Source organism: Cololabis saira, chromosome 9, assembly GCF_033807715.1.
Source record: "Cololabis saira isolate AMF1-May2022 chromosome 9, fColSai1.1, whole genome shotgun sequence".
Lineage (NCBI taxonomy): Eukaryota > Metazoa > Chordata > Actinopteri > Beloniformes > Belonidae > Cololabis > Cololabis saira.
Window position 1 is genome coordinate 22923566 of NC_084595.1, and position 17126 is coordinate 22940691.

Consider the following 17126-nt stretch of genomic DNA (forward strand, 5'->3'; position numbering starts at 1 on the left):
ATTTCATTTTCAAGAATGCACATTTCTTATTGTTAATTGAAATATGGCAGATATGTTTACACTAAGTACATATCTTGTTTACTTGAATTAATGAACTCATTAAATCCAGGGCTTGACCGTTTTCAGTGTTTTCCGCCAATAGAGGAAGCTCTCATGCAAGTGCAGCTTTCCCTGGTCAAAGTTAAGTAAGTCAAAGAGCAAATATTTACATAGTCATAAAATACATTATTTTGTGTCTTTGAAAAATACATGTCAAATGTTCAAAAAACCTTGTTATTTACTTAATGAGTGTTGTTAGAGGAACTGATTTAATTGATTGGCTATTTATTTACAAATGTAGCCATAGATGAAGACAAAATCAATCTTGTATGGAAAAAAGCATCAAAAATCACAATAATCGGAGAATCGTGGCACCAATAATCGAATCGAATCGACAATCGTTATAATCAAGGAATCGAAGAATCGAAGCTCCAATAATCGAAATCAAATCGAATCGTAAGGTACCCTTGTTTGCACACCCCTAAAAAAAACTGTCAAATGCTTCCGTCAGTCTGCCCCAGGGCAGCTGTGCCTACAAATGTAGTTTACCACCACTGGAGAGAATGTGTATGAATGAATAATGATTTCTGTAAAGCGCTCTGGGTGCCTAGAAGAGCGCTATATAAATCCAAGTCATTATAATTCATTATTATAAATGTCACAAAAACCTTTTTACACTTTCACAAGGTGTTTTTTCAGATGTGATGACAGTCCAGTTTAGCACCAAAGTTGAATGAAAACCCTTTTTTTGCATTTGCACATCTCCACCATCACTGGATGTGATGTGGTCAGTCACTCCAAAGCCATCAAAATCTAGTTACCAGCTGTTTTAGGCTTCATGAATACAATGTGGTTGTGACACAACACAACTTAATCATCATGCATTACTGCAAAATATAAGAACATGCCTTTAAATTATTATTTGAATGACCATCCACTACCTTTCATCCTCTGTTGACTAATTTTGCAACAATGGTAGCAACAGTCACAATAATTTGTCCAAAACTTAAGATGTTCCTGACCATCTTCTTCAAAGTTGAGACCTTTTTCTCCTATTTTTTGAAGAGAAGTCTCACAGGACGAGATTTTAGGACACCTGCAGTCATAAAACAAAAAACGCCGTTCAATGGAAACCCCTGTCCCCTGCAGCTATACCTTTTCACAATTTCAGGATTGTCACTTTTTTGAAAAAGTGTCATGGAAATCCACTTAATGTCATGCGAAATGCATACCATAATCAAAGCTAAAGGTTGTCCAACAAAATAAGCCCACCAAAGCTCAACAACACACAGTGAGGCTAGGAATCAAACAGCCAAGATTAGAGTTAGAGGACAAACACCTGATCTGCTGATCCAGTTAGCCATTGTGTCTGTGTCTCTCCTTTCTGTGTTTTCTCTTTTCCTGCTCTGCCCAGCTGGCCTCCGGCAGGAGGTTCCCCCTTATGAGCCAAGTCCTGGTCCAGGTTTCTTCCCTCCTAAAGAGTTTTTCCCTGCCACTGTTTGGCTTAATATTTCTCCCACTAGAGGAGTTTTTACCTGCTATTGTTTATGTTATGTTTATGTAATAATTGCTTGGGGGTCATGCTCTGGGTCTCTGGAAAGCGCCTAGAGACAACTTCTCTTGTAATAGATGCTATATAAATAAAATTGAATTGAAAATTGAATTCAATTGATCCACGGCCAACCCAAAGTATCTTACATTATTCAGCATTAGGACAAACTTAGTGGTTTAGAACTGGTATTAACACCCATCATGAGTAAATCGATCACAAGTAGACAGCATTAAGCAAGTCTGGCATTAATTTGAATCTCGAGTGATTACTTGTCATCGGATCTTAATTTCCTACTGTAAATTCAGATAAGCAAGCAGAATATATCTGACGAGTCACAACTGGTCATTATTTCAGACCATGATCAGATGGTTTAAAAAAAAAAAAAAGCACAACCCTTCCTGTCAGTAAGAAGTAGCAACAAGAACAAGAGCTTACGGGGCACATTGAAACTACACAGTAACTGACAACACACCACAGTTGCGTTACCTCCTGCTTTTTGCTTTGATTTTAATACGCCACCGTTGTTACCTAAATGCATATGTCCGTTTGCCTTCACAAAAGATGTCAGTACGGGGTTGTTTAGTGTAGCTCAGGGTGCCTTTCATTCACTCTGCTAAAAGTGTCCACCTCCAAATGTGGTTTGAGTAATGGGATCTCAATGTGTCCTCAAATGAGTCCTGGGTATTATTACACCTGCATGGAAGGCTGCCTGCTTGTGATCGGATCACTCAAGACGGTTATTAATACCTGGTCCAAACAAGGGCTAAAACTGTGAACCAGAAAAAGTCAGAGGTGTTTGGGAATCACAATAACAGAATGCACATTTCAAATATGTGCAACAATAAACTACAAATATGAAAGTACTCTTGCTTTACCTCCATTCTTCCACTGCATTGCACTAAATATTATACTCTCCCCTGAATTTATCTGAAAGCATTTTCTTCTTTCAAAAAACTTTTTACTTATACAATGTATGTAACTTAAAAAAGTATCATCATCAACATTTGATAAAACTATATATTAAATCTGTTAATTTAATGCCAATTGCTTCACTTTTTTTCTAATGAAGCACTGCTTCACTTTCCTAAACCGACAAGCCACCCTGTGTGAAGCTGTCACTCCACCCACTCTAAACTAAAGTATATAAATATCTGTAATGCCCATAATTATTTTTTATGGCCTTTCTTGATCTTTACCTTTAAAATGTACATAATTCCTGCTATCCAATTCTTGTTCTTCAACAAGCAGAGGCAAAGATCAGGAAATCCCAGACAACATCACCGTCTCATGCTTAAATCTGAAATCCCACATCATTTTAATTTGAGGGCAGAATACATTAGACCCACAGCATTGACACGCTTCACATGCAGCCATCTGCCTGCAGTGGGAGGGGAGATATGAGGATCTGAGGCAGACAGGGGCAAAGCTCAGACCAGACAAATGCACACACAGCATGAATATGGCAAAACATTGCAACATTCCAGATTCATCTCTGCATTTTTATTCACTTTATGATGGGTGTTTGTGTATCAAATTACTTCACCGAAGTAAAGTGATGATCTCACTTTGTATGAACAAAATTAACATTTGTAAACACGGTAATTGCAATTAAGTTGCTTGGTTGGTTGGATGGGGGGTGTGGGTGGTGGCCTCTTTGCAGCTCAGCCCCTCTGAAGAAGATGTTTCTGAATCTAGCAGTTTATTTCTCTATAGCCCTCATGGAACAAATGCAGATGCCTTTTAAAACTGGCTTGCAGTAGATTTCAGTGACCTAGTTGGGACAGTATGGGGTTTTGGGTGTCCTAGCAGTCCTGTAGACTTTGGAAAAGCAAGAGGAGGTTGTGATACCCCTCTTTGTCTTTTGTGTTCTGGTAGACAATGAAAGGATTATAGAGCTCCAACAAGAAAACTCCCATTATTCCCAATGCATCATCTATCCTCCTTCCAGCACAACAATCTCCTCTTACTGGGTCACCCCTCAGCATACTAATAAAACACTGTCAACAGACAAGAAAGCCCCCACCTACACTCCTAATCCCCCCGTGAGCAGCGTTGCTGGTATCCCTTTTCATCTTACTACAGCTGCCCCACCCCCCTTCAACTGCTGCCACTAAAACACGTCCCTTCTCGCCCTTCCCCTTTTCCCTGCCGTACAAATGCACACCGAAAACACAGACTCAAGACGACGCGTAATTACAGGGACAGTGCATTGGGGTATTATTGTTTCACTCAATAACTTCCCTTCTTCAAGTTTTCACAAGTACAAGTGTAGCCTCTTTATATCCACCTTCATCTAAGACACACCTATCGGAAATGGTGGTCCAGCATAGATTATGTTGCAATATCATCCTTTCTTGAAAAGAAGTAATAGTAGTACTAGACATAACTCCAGTTCTGTGTTCTCTGTACCTCCCAGTCCACTATGGGGATGCTAAAAAAAAGGGGACTTATTCAGCGGGTTCAGTATGTTTTGAAAGAAAAAGAAAAGAAAAACAACTTTTAACGCGAAAATGGTCCTGATCTGAAGTGAGATTTTACAAATCTACTTCAAATGAATGATGGCCACCTGAGTAACAAGTGCTTCATCAGTTATCTGAACAGAGTTCAAAGCTTGAATCATTTGAATAACACATACCCTTATAGTTAGGATGAACTCGAGGCGCGTATACTCCAAATTTGATGAGGACAGGGACATTGTAACCAAGACGCACCCACTCCACAACGTGCAAGGGAAAGAGGTTTGAAGTCGTGGCTTCTTTGGATGTAGGAGTGAGACTACAATCCAGCTCAGCAGAGCCTCCCTCTCTGGCATGAACCAACGATGCCAGACCTTGAGATGCACCTGTGAAGAAAAGAACATATCACCAGGATAAAGCACTGAATGTAGTAGGGACATTTACTGACAGAGCCAAAGGCAATTCAAGTAAAGGCTGAAATATGCTTCTGCGTCACACCAACGCAGAGCACACGCCGCAGCCGTGACGCCGTGCTGAACCCTTCTGACTTTTCCGTCTCTCCATTTGGTCGCGGTGCAGTACCCCCCGCGGCCACTAGTTAGCGATCTTTTTCTGAATGGTTTATCCAACTTTTTCCGGTCACAGTAAATCAAAGAAATAAGGACAACTATTGTGCAAAAAACCAAAACAAAAAAAAATCACATATAAACGAAGAAAAGAGCCCTGGAAGTTCACTACTGATTCAAACCGGAAACCGGAAATGCACAGCCATCTCGGTTTGCGTTTGGTCTGCGTCTCCTCGACGCGTAGTTACAATTTTCGGGAGGTGCACGTCATTGGCGGCGCTGGTGACGGCGTGTCCTCTGCGTCGATCCAAACCACACGCCGTAGGCACGGCGTCATTTTGACGCAGAAGCATAATTCAGCCTTAAAAGTGAAAATAAACACAGTCGGGCTCCTTTTAAAGACAGGTTAAGTTTTAAATGAAGCTAGATCAATATTGAATTTGTTTGTTTCTTTTATGTAAAAGTTGTTTATCATTATCGTTTAAAGAAAAATAACTAATGTTTAATCAGAGAGTGTTATGACATAAGCAGCAAGAGTTTAAAGAGGAGATATTTTTGCAGAGAAACCGTCATAACAAGTGATGTCACTGATCCACAAAAGCTTTATAGAAACTGATCTCAGAGCAGCTCCTGAATATGACTTCATCAGACTGCTAAATGCCTAGCCATCAGAGGCCATGTACAATAATCATGTGGTATTAGGTAACAAGATCGTATAGCTGAAAAGCTTGCAAACAGCAATCCCATTAGTGATACCTGGAGCAGTCTCTCAGTTTCCCTCCACATACAGTGCCATGTTCTGCCATCCATGTGTGCTCAACGGGGAGCCAATGTTTGCTCTACTACTCATTTGGCCTGGTGATTACTTTAATCTCAGAGGAGGTGGGGGGGCTGGTGGTCACACTCTGATGCAGGGCAGCAGGACTCTCTCTGCGGTTGCTCCAGCCGACCTCCCACCACCCCCTGGGGTGCACACATGGTCTGCAGACCAACACGATCAATCCCACAACTTGCCCCCGCCCCCACTTACAAACACGAGCGCACACATGCAAAAGTGTGCTTGGGTTGGGGGTAAAATAAATCCAGGATTGATCTAAATCCACACCCAGTAATATTATTTAAGTTGGATTTTGGCCCCACTCTCTTTTGTGCACTCATGTCTGAGCCGTAACACCCCACCACCCCCTTCACTCTCTCCAGCATAAAGCAAGAGAGCTTTGCTCAATGCATTATGGCATTTGTGTTGACTGTCTGCATACATTTGCAACATATGACAGCAACTTTGTACAACTTCACTATGACAAGGGATCTAGGTTTTCATGACCCCGATATGTGATCTACTGTGAGCTTTTGTCAAAATAATACAAAGAAATGTCAGTGAAACACGGGGGAGATAGAGGGCTGTCTTGCAAATAAAAAAGTCCCATCTATCGAAATTTCAGAAACACATATGTTCACTTGTATGACCTGAAACACACCCTTTTATGCATGATCTCATTTTGCTTCTTCTATCATCTCTTTTTTGAGGACTAACTGTGAACCAGCTGACACAGACGGAGGTACATTTGCAAATATTCACCAATAATTAGTACAATTGATATTAATGATGAAATAGATGTAAATCATGTACATGTGATCTAACAGGGAAGATTTTTATCATACAAGCCCAATCAATGCACATTTTCTACAGTGTGCCAGCCAGCCTTTAATGTTTTATTCTGTCATTCAGTTTAGAAGAATAAGATTTATAACTGCCAGTTTTTTATCACTCTACAATATCTGATCAAATGCTCAATACATGACAATAACAGGTATACAGGATGAATGTTTAGTAATAATAGAAAGAAGTTCATTGGAAAATGTCCATTACATTTGTACAAAATAATGTAAAAACTTAAGAAAGACAAAATATTGAAATGTACTGTTAATGTATGCAGTGGATCCAATTTGCATCAGCATACTTACTTATGAGACAGATGGCTACAACAGCGGTGACAGCCTGAAGCCACCGTCTCTCCTGTCCCATGGCCGTCCGTCACGCTCCTTCACACATCTCCCAATCTGACGAGAAAACGAGACCACACATCTGGTTTGCTCTTCGTCAAATATACTACTGTAGCTATAGGATTCACAGAAACACACTAGCACAAGATCATCCCTCACATCCCCCCTCAGACAAATGTAATCCTCAAGTTAACATCAACTCATTATCCCAAATAAAAAAATAAATAAAAAATAAATTCCAGATGTGTTTTAGTTCATAAATAAGTGGGGTCTTTGAAAACTGTAATCTCTGTTAAAATGCCATGTCTTAGCTGTGGTTGGATTACATTTAAATAAGATAATCCATTAAGTGCTACAAAAAGACAGTAAGACATGCTCAGACTGTGCATCCTGTATCCTGTTTGCTTGCTAAAAGGCGGTCAAAGTGTGTGTGCGCATGCATGCTTGTGCGTGACCACAGAGAACACCTGTACAAGGATCTAAGTGTACTGTATGTGCAGATTAACCTGCTGCTTGCGAACGGTGCAGCTCATCCAGAAGGTCTCGTCTCACACTTAATAGGCCAACAGCAATTGACAGGTGACACAAACGACATTGAAAGACGCGCCTCACACTCCAGATGTTACCCTATTACCAGTGCTTAAAAAAAAGGAACTTAACTTGCATGACGATACCAGGCCAGCTGGATGACGAGTTTATCTTAATTCAAAAATCCAGGCACTCCAGGACATGATAAGCAAACGACAGCTTCAGGTGTGGTTTACCGGAATCGTAACTGGTCAAACGATTCGTACGAGTGCACCAGCACACTCATATGTGATGGGGATTTTCATCTCCTAATGAGCCCCACAAACATGACTCCACTTGAACAAATTGTGTTCCAGCTCCACAGTATAAACAGCTGAATCCAGTCGTGAGGCCCACCACTTCAAATTGGATTGGAGGAGCATTTAAGCTGCTGCCCTCCAATTATAATGGAAGTCCTCACAACCTTCCCTGAAGTCATTCCTTTCAGTCCTTAATACCAGCGTATTACTGAAGGTTCATTTAGGCAAATTTGACTGAAGCTGTCGCTAGAGAGCAGATAGATAGTTGGACTCTAGTTGCACAAACGCTGAGCAACTGAATCATTGACAGAGGTGTTTATCCCCCTGACTGATACACTTGTCTCCTTGACGAGACCATAGGGAAACTCTTTCTTATGGGGTCAGCACATTGCAGTAACTGTTGCGGTGCCTTTTCCCCCCACAAAACAAAGAAAAGGCGAGGCTGCGAAAAGGAAGAAGGCGGGGGTATACAATTAAGGGTGTGGTCAGTATTTTTCTTTTTTTGTCCTGGCAGTATGATTTCAGCGCAATGCTTACAAAATGAAAGGATAAAGCTCACTGAAGGACTATTGTTTGCATTTGAGGAGTGTTGGAACAGACATCACTCTTATAATACATTTAGAAGATAAAGAAAGAAATCTGCGCAGTCCAGTTGTTGTACGTCATCTCCAGCAGTCAATCAATGGCGTCACACATTACTTTTTGTTGTCATTATAAAAACAGACAGCAATACTAATGAGCAAACCCCCCCAGAGTACACACACTTCATCTGCAATTCTCTAGACCTCATGTAACCTAAAACAATTTCAAGACACATCTTGTCTTTTCCTCCCGCCTTCTGCGTTGTGCATCCTCAATAAACAGTGCGACTGTCTTGTGGCAACAGACAGACGGGGGAGGACTGGAAGGGGAGGCTTTGTTTGCAGGTGCAGGAGGAGACGGAGACAAGCAGGTTATTTCCTCGGGCAGCAGAGCAGAGCAAAGCCCTTTAATTGGCATGTAGCAGAGCAGACCTCAAAGGGAGTCGCAGTACTGAAGTCAAAACCTGTAGGAAAGCAGCATTTAAAAGCAGCACCTTTTGCTTTTTATCTGACTGTAGTCTGACAATACCACATGATAACCTTTAAGCAGCTATGTTTGACACGTTCTCTTTAATTTCCAATGATTAAAATAACAACGCTGGTGTCCAATATGTGTATTGCTTTACTCCTCGCTATTTTAGATTTCAAAAAGTTGTGACACTAAAACGCTAACCCTTTCATGTGACTTAAATAAGGTTGTGCAGTCCAGTAAAACAGAAAAACGGGGGAAAAAACACACACAGAGAAACATTACACAGTGAAATCCCTCTTCAGCACTTGAGAGCGTGCATGTTCACACGTGATGGTCCAGTGTTTTGTGGGATTTCATTGACACAAATTGCTTTGGATCTAGTCATGACTTAGCCTCCTGGATGGTACATTTGTAACACCAAGTCTAATCCTGCTCTTCTGCTTTGAGTGTTAATAGTGTAATTGAATTAGAGACCAAACTGGTGAGTCAAATCAAGGACACTGTCATCTATCTGAGCAATGATCAATCACTGGCCAAATCATGTCACAGCAGCCTGTCCACTGGGTTTCCATCATTTATTTTGGTGGCGACAGCATGGATCCTTTACTGTCTGGAAAGCTTGGTTCTAGACGAGACACGCCAACAGACTTGTTCAACTTTGGGGTATCGTCTAAGAGTATTAGTGTTGTGAAAACTAGTTTTGTCATTTCCACCGTGACAACTCTAATAATGAATCAACTCAAAAGGAAAATAATAGCATTCAAACGCTTTAAAGTTCATATGGATTAAAATAGTCATTAAAAAAGGTGTTACCAAAACATGTGAATGAAATTTCATAAACCATTCCTTTATATTTTTTGCATGTATTTATTTTGCATCAGATGCAATAACAGGCACGCTCTCAGAAATGGAGACAACCTCTAGAAATATGGATATGTACCGGTAGGTCTTTTTAAATCCTCTCTGTTTGGTTTCCCTGGAAGACGTATTTCCTACCTGCATAATGAATCAGTTTCTACAGATGTGGAGATTGGCTGCTATGTGAGCATGTGGACTGAGTCTAATGCATACACTCTCATGAAGGTATTTGCATAATGTGAACTGCAACAAGACTCATTCAAGCACAAAAACTATGAAATCCACATTAGAAGCTGTCTGAAACCTGCCAGCTGTAGCAGCAGGTAACCCAAATCTCTCCATATGCAGCTCCTCCACACTTTATCATTATTATTAATAAGCTGAGTAAAGTAAAGGGGCGCTTTGCAATATGTTGCACTGGGCAGGATGAAAAATGTGGTGGTTTTGTGATGTCGACTTCACGTGAGGCTATGACATGAGCCCTTTGACCTACTGTGTATGAGAGCAAGTGCTTATCCCTCAGTAACTAAGCGGGTCCATCCGTGATGCTAGTGACAGATACACACCTGGTAAGCAATAGTATTACTCTCTGAGTTATCCTCGTAATCCTGACAGGCCACGGCCTTCGCACAAAACCTGTGTGCTACAGGAACTACAAGTGTTACTTCAACAGGAACTTTGACAACTTCAACTAATGCTCACGGTCATACAACCAAAGACCACAAACCTGCACAAATACTGCATTCACAGTCATTAAAAGGGGAAAGAATCAAAAATCTTGACTGGTTGTACCAGCTAGCGTAACAGAGCGATCAATGGATGGATTTTATCCTTGGCACAGCAACCCAGTTAGAAAACGGTATTGACATTTATATTAACTACAGGAAATAAGCTGAATAAGCACAGACTTAGCTCGGGAGTGGAGTCCCAGTCTCCCTGGGAAAAGTCTACTGTATATGGGTTAACACAGTGATCATTGATAAACAAACACGTGGCACTACAGGCCCTAATTACTACTGAGCAATGTTTTCAAATTACACACGCGCACATATACAAACTCTGCTAGTTGCCTTTCCTGGCACTTTTGCTGCAACTGAACAATGCAGCAGATTACACAAATAAATCACCCATGTGCTTCATGCATGAGTTGAGTCATTTAAGTCCCCCCACCACACACCCACACCCTCCAGAATGATCCACATTCACGTAGCTCAGTGAAAGCAAAGCAACTAACATCATTCTTGTAAATCCTGAGTCTTTGTTTCTCCCTGCCCCCAATTCTCAGGGGCAAGTCTGTCTCATAAAGCAACTCTCAAGACAAAATGGTATGAAGAACCAAGAGCCTGAAACCTGAGGTCGTGAACTTTAGTGTCTGGTGTGGATGCATGGGACTGGATCCATCTTTAAACCTGGAGATCCGTTAAAGACCTGGATATCAATTACACACGAAGGATTTCTACAGAACAGGTTCAAAAGTGCTTCATTGATGTGGTTTTTGTAATGGGACAAAGTTAATAACCTCTAAAGCATACAACTGACATTTGAACTATAGTAGATCATTTATCGTGGTGTGCTGCATTGGCTTTACATTATGTTATATATATATATATATATATATATATATATATATATCTTTACATCAGTATAGTGTCTGGCATGCACTATGAAAGTCTGCAAACTCTTCTGCTTTATAATAACCACTGTCAGCTCATGAATAATTTGTTTCTCAGAACAATCAATTTCCTCTGGTAAAACAAGAGGTGTTTGAGGGTACGCTCAAGTGTTCTTTTTTAAAATAATGTCAAAAACCAAGTGAAATGTCCAAGCTATCCAGATGACGAATGATTATTGTGTAAAATGGTCATTAAGAGTGCACAAAGAACGTGACTGACTTGATGATGCTGTTCAGCATTGACTTCAAGGGTAATAAATGCAAAATTACTTCCAAATGCAGCTGTCACTGGGTAAATAATGCAACAGCATAAAAAAATAAAGATTTGTAATGCTTTTTAAAGGCCAATCAGATAAAATGCATTTTTTTACTATGGTACTTCATTTCAGTAAATAGAATATGTCAAAACATAGTCCAAATTTTTCAAGAACACTTAAAACGTCGGCCAACCTGCAGGCTCGTAAAGAATTATGGATGATTGCTGTGTTGTACAGTATAATATCCTCTAAACACAAGGGACACTAAGCATATTGGATACAAATTTAAGCCATAAAGTGATGCATTGTGTTGTGCCTCAATGCATCACTTTCCTCAGTATTAAAAAGCACAACAAAAACAAAGAAAGGGGAACAGAAAAGCTACATCTGCATGCAGTTTATGCAAACCAGGCGCACGCCTATGTGTAAAACAATAAAAAGCAGCCTTGGTCCCTCGCATTGCACCATGCAGAACAACAGGATGATAAACTGAAACACATAAAAAACTAAACAGCAAACCCACACGCCCTTAATTTCTGCACGCCTACAGTGAATTTTAATGTGCATCCTTCTGTCACCACCCACTTCTCCTATCAAACAAAACAGGTGCATCTTTTGTCATAGTCAAGGAGTCTGATGCTGGGTGCGAGAGGGGGACCCTTACAAAACATCAATTTACTGTTTTCACCGCCAGGAACTGTGTTGATTTGACGGTAATTGCAGGCAATTCAATCTTTCTTAATGACTTAAAATGAAAAAAGGTTGATTACAAGTATGTGTACAGTGCTTTCTTTTTCTGACCATATTTTATCAATGGACATTAGTCTAGTCTAGTGGCCAAAAAGTTTATGGCTTCTTAAATTTGTATCCAATATTAAACACAAGACAGTAAAAGTGGCAGTCACTCTGAAACTTTAATAGCAAAACAACGCAGAAATGTCAAATCCCACTGGTAAACCAAATATGTGTGAGGATTTTGTGTTTATATTAACCAGGCCTGCAGAGGACGTTTCTGCTCAGCACCTTACCTTGCTTGAGGCACTTAACACTTGAAATGAAAGTCCAACCTTTCAATCCATTGATGCTCTTCTTTTTAGTCTCCTCTTGCAGGGCAATTTTAGCAGTGCATTCCTGTCTCATCAAGAAGCTGTTTAAAAGCTGACGCAGAATTAAAAGGAAGATTAACAGCGCCAAGGTAGTCACATTTTTCTCGGTCCGTCTTTGAGATCAAAGGGAAAATCAAATTAACCCTGAGCATCCATGAGATATCGGACTTCCAGCAAACGTGTGAGCACAATCCCAACCCTGAACCACTTTAATCTGTCAGAAGTCAGCACATTTCAAATCCATTTAAACTTTCCACGCAGTCCCTTTTACGTCTGGTATTTAGTCCAAACTTGTCCGAAGTGTCTCCAATCTTGCTTGCGTATTTATGGCTGACTTCATAAATATGCAAAGTTCAAAGTTCCGACATCCAGCGGGGGTAGTGCGCGTTTTTCATCAAACGTGCACAAGACTGGTCGGAAGGAGAGCTTGTTTGGTCGGAGTCCTGTGTTTGAGTGAGTCCCTGTGGTATCCCACCTCTGTGATCATCACCCCCCTCCTACTACTACTACACTCACTGTGGGAAATAAGACAACAAGCCAGTGGCAGAGTGCAGTCATGCCATTTCCTGTTTCAGCTTTCAAAATAAAACTTCAAACTTCAGGTATGCTCTCACAAATCTATCTCAGTATTAGGAATGGGTGATATTTTACTGTTGACGATATACCGTGAAAACAATTCCCCACAGCAAGAATTTGTCATCTCGCTGTAAAATTGATAAATTCCCGTTGATGACGTTTTTGTGCAAAGCTGATTTATGGTTCTGCTTTAAATCCATGCACAACGTACGGGAAGGAAGGAAGGAAGGAAGGAAAGAGGAAGGAAGGAAGGAAGGAAGGAAGGAAGGAAGGAAGGAAGGAAGGAAGGAAGGAAGGAAGGAAGGAAGGAAGGAAGGAAGGAAGGAAGGAAGGAAGGAAGGAAGGAAGGAAGGAAGGAAGGAAGGAAGGAAGGAAGGAAGGAAGGAAGGAAGGAAGGAAGAAAGATATGAGCCTGAAACAAAGAAAGATATGAGCCTGAAAGAAAGAAAGAAAGAAAGAAAGAAAGAAAGATATGAGCCTGAAACAAAGAAAGATATGAGCCTGAAACAAAGAAAGAAAGAAAGAAATATATGAGCCTGAAAGAAAGAAAGATATAAGTCTGAAAGAAAGGAAGGAAGAAAGAAAGAAAGAAAGAAAGAAAGAAAGAAATGAGCCTGAAAGAAAGAAAGAAATATATGAGCCTGAAAGAAAGAAAGAAAGAAAGAAAGACAGATATGAGCCTGAAAGAAAGAAAGAAAGAAAGACAGAAAGAAAGAAAGAAAGAAAGAAAGAAAGACAGATATGAGCCTGAAAGAAAGAAAGAAAGAAAGAAAGAAAGACAGAAAGAAAGAAAGAAAGAAAGAAAGAAAGAAAGAAAGAAAGAAAGAAAGAAAGAAAGAAAGAAAGAAAGAAAGAAAGAAAGAAAGAAAGAAAGAAAGAAAGAAAGAAAGAAAGAAAGAAAGAAAGAAAGAAAGAAAGAAAGAAAGAAAGAAAGAAAGAAAGAAAGAAAGAAAGAAAGACATGAGCCTGATAAGATAAATAAAGATAAAGATAAATTCCCGTTGATGACGTTTTTGTATTGGTATTTTTTTTATCGTAATCAGGATAAATGCCAGAAATTATCATGATACATTTTTTAGTCCATACCGTCCATCCCTACCCAGTATCACTGACAAATGCGACAAATGTCATGCCTCATCCTGCAATTTAACTCACATGTCCTATTCTTGCCCACTACATTCTCGCTTTTGGTTGAATTATTTTGACACCATGTCAAAAATACTGTCAGTGAATATAAAAGTCTCCGCCCATGTTGCCATGTTCGGGCTCCCAGAGGACCATGGCCGGTTTACTTCAAATCAAAAAGACATTTTGGCTTTTACTTCCTTACTGGCAAGACGCCACCTTCTTCTCCACTGGAAGTCGACTAAGGCTCCTTCTAGTACTCAGTGGCTCAACGATAGCATGTTTTTTCTGAAGCTGGAAAAGATTAGATATTCACTGAAAGGTAGCTGTAACAAATTTTATAAGTGGCTTCCCTTTCTTACATTCAGCTTTTGTTGAGCTTGGCGGCTCCTTTGGACAAAAGTGGTAGTGCTTTACCAGAAAGAACACTACGTTTCCCATGAGCACCAGCGCGTACTGCCGGAAAACTCCTGTCCCCGTCGCGTGCATTTGATAATGCGCTCTGGTTTTGTTCTACGGCACCTTTTTCCTGTCACGTTTTTTAGAGGGACTTCGTCATAAATTAGTAGTCCAACATACTTACTGACAAAATAAAAAAAATACTTTATAACCTGTGAATAGCTGAATGTTTTGCAGATCAGCCCTGCACAATTTTACAGTTCTCAGGAAAAATAGTAGAAATGTTCTATACATTTTCTTTGCATTGCATTCTTTCCTCTAGTGCTGTAATTCTATTCAATTGTATTATTATTTTATAAAGCTTCCTCATTGCCAATTACACAATTTTATGATCACTATTATTATTCTGTCTGTTGTTGATATTGTCAGTAATTTTAGAATTACCAAAACCCAAGACGAATGTGAAAACATTCTAATTTTGATTCTTATTGAACATAGAACTCTACATTTACATTTGTATCGTAACAATTCTGTCTCTTGTTTTATCCACATAAATCCCCATCGGTCGGACATTCCTCCTCGTCTTTCAGCTCACGCCAGCGAGTGAACGCCGGTGTCGTTCCAAAAAGTGATTGCCTGCCAGAATCTGATTTCTCCCCTGAAAATGGGTCTTTTTACCTGCTAAAAATTGATTGAAGGTCAAATACAGTTAATGAAAGGTTGTTTCTACCTAAATATGATTTGATCTCATTCTTGAGCCTCCTTCGATAAAACTTTTATTTTCTTCTGATTTTTCGCTGCTTCAGCTATGATACCAGCTCCGCGTTTAGCTCAACACCACCTTCTCCTGAGCTCTGCTCTCCATGCCCCGCCCATTTTCGTCTCGACTACGAATCGGGAAGGAGGGGGAAGTGACGTATGCCGTAAAGCAGTCAAAGCCGTAAAAATGTGTAGTTTTTTAGTGTGGCAGGGTTCCTACCATGCTCCTCAAAGTTACATAGTGCCAGTGAAGGTGATACAGACCCCTCAGACCATGACAGAGGTGTCATTAAACCTGTTGTAAGTTGATGTACCATCACAATGACTCTGGAAATATTATATTAAGGTGGAAAAGTTACATAGTGCTGCTTTAATACATAAATATTATTTTTATATATTAATTTTCAGTTATTTATCATTATTTTCGTTGAATTGTCTAATGTGTCTGTTCTTAAATAAAAAAAAAAACATCCTAGGAGGTAGACTGTATATCTTTTTTTTTTTTATGCCTGTTCTACTGTGCCTTACCTACAGTGGCTGACAAGGGCCAGACACACTGCAACGGCCTAATGCGTTTTGCCATTACAAAAGTCAGTAGTAACACCTACAAATCTGTTTTCAAAGTCAATTTAAAATAAATAGAAATGTAACTGAAGATAGTGAAGATTTACTGATAGGACTTGTGCTAACAGCATTGAAATGTCGTTACAACAGAACTGCTTTTATTTTGCAGGTAGATTGATCTACATCCGTTTTGCAACTGATTTCTGCTAAATTGACGAAGCTGGCACTTAGCGCCTCAAACAAAAGCATCTTTTTTTCGGAGGGAAAGACTCGCAACTGTAACATAACAAAAAAAGGCAGCAATTTAACACGTCTGGTTCAGCAGATGTGCTACAAAAGGCATACTGTGAAACCATTTCCAAACTATCTATTGCAAAAGGATATGAAATAAATATACATTTAGTCTGTCAGATACATCGAGAGCGCTTTCTCCAGCCAGCACGATTAAAACCTTGTTTCCACGACTTGTGATTTTCTACAAGACAAGTATTGGGGAAACAAGACTTTTTGTAGAGTAAAGACAGTTTTTCCCCCCTTTTGAATATAATACAATGTTAATACTTGAATGATAATGACGTGTATTGTTTATCAGTGAGATAATTTAAGAATATATTTAAAAACCACCAAGAAATAATTTCTTCAATAAGTTCAAATAAGCTAATTTCGAAAAAAAAAAAAAAAGGGAAAACTAAAACTAGTATGTTAAACAATGTAAAAGCGTTGACACTGAAGCTTTCTAATGTTTTTCGCCAGTACTGGTATTTGCAGACCGATGTTACAATTAGCTTTGCCTTGTGCTATTATATTTAATCCGGGTAAATATTTTTTTATCAACCGCCACTTAATTAACACTCTAATTGAACTTTTTTTTCCATCAATGCTAATGCCGCGTTCCATTTGTCCTCGGAAGTCGGAATTTCCCAGTTCCCAGTCGGAATTTTCAACTGGAACGCCCCTTGAAGTGGGATTTCCTACTGGGAAAGTGGGAGAAGCTTCACCACCCCCGAGTTACCATTCCAAGATGGCTGCCATTCCCAGTTCCCAGTTCCGATTTCCGAGGTAAATGGAACGCGGCATGTGTGTAGTCGTTTTTTTTTTTTTGACCAAGTTTCAATTTTCTTACCTGAAAGATATTTCTTATGATGTCTTTAATGGCAGATATGTTTCCCAAATACTAACTAAATTAGTCTTAGAGGTGATAAAGATGTGGTCGAATTGGGTCTTCGTCCTTGTTTACGTTATATTTTAAAGTAGCCAATCCAGTGACAGCATTACACCACGGCCACCACTAGGGGGCAGTCTAACCGCTGAAA

The 17126-nt window shown here is 39.8% G+C and overlaps 1 protein-coding gene across 2 annotated transcripts in view; it reads right to left on the bottom strand.

The window, feature by feature from the left end:
• The window catches only part of igsf9b (immunoglobulin superfamily, member 9b), a 37288-nt gene extending 24428 nt beyond the window's left edge, over window positions 1-12860 (bottom strand). For both annotated transcript variants that reach the window (XM_061730850.1, XM_061730849.1), the window contains exons 1-3: window positions 12313-12860; window positions 6579-6674; window positions 4227-4433 (exon numbers count right to left, since the gene is read on the bottom strand). In XM_061730850.1, coding sequence (XP_061586834.1) covers window positions 4227-4433; window positions 6579-6639 — 268 coding nt within the window. In that variant the 5' untranslated portion in view covers window positions 6640-6674; window positions 12313-12860. The remainder of the gene's footprint in view (window positions 1-4226; window positions 4434-6578; window positions 6675-12312) is intronic.
• Between the last annotated feature and the right edge of the window lie 4266 nt (window positions 12861-17126).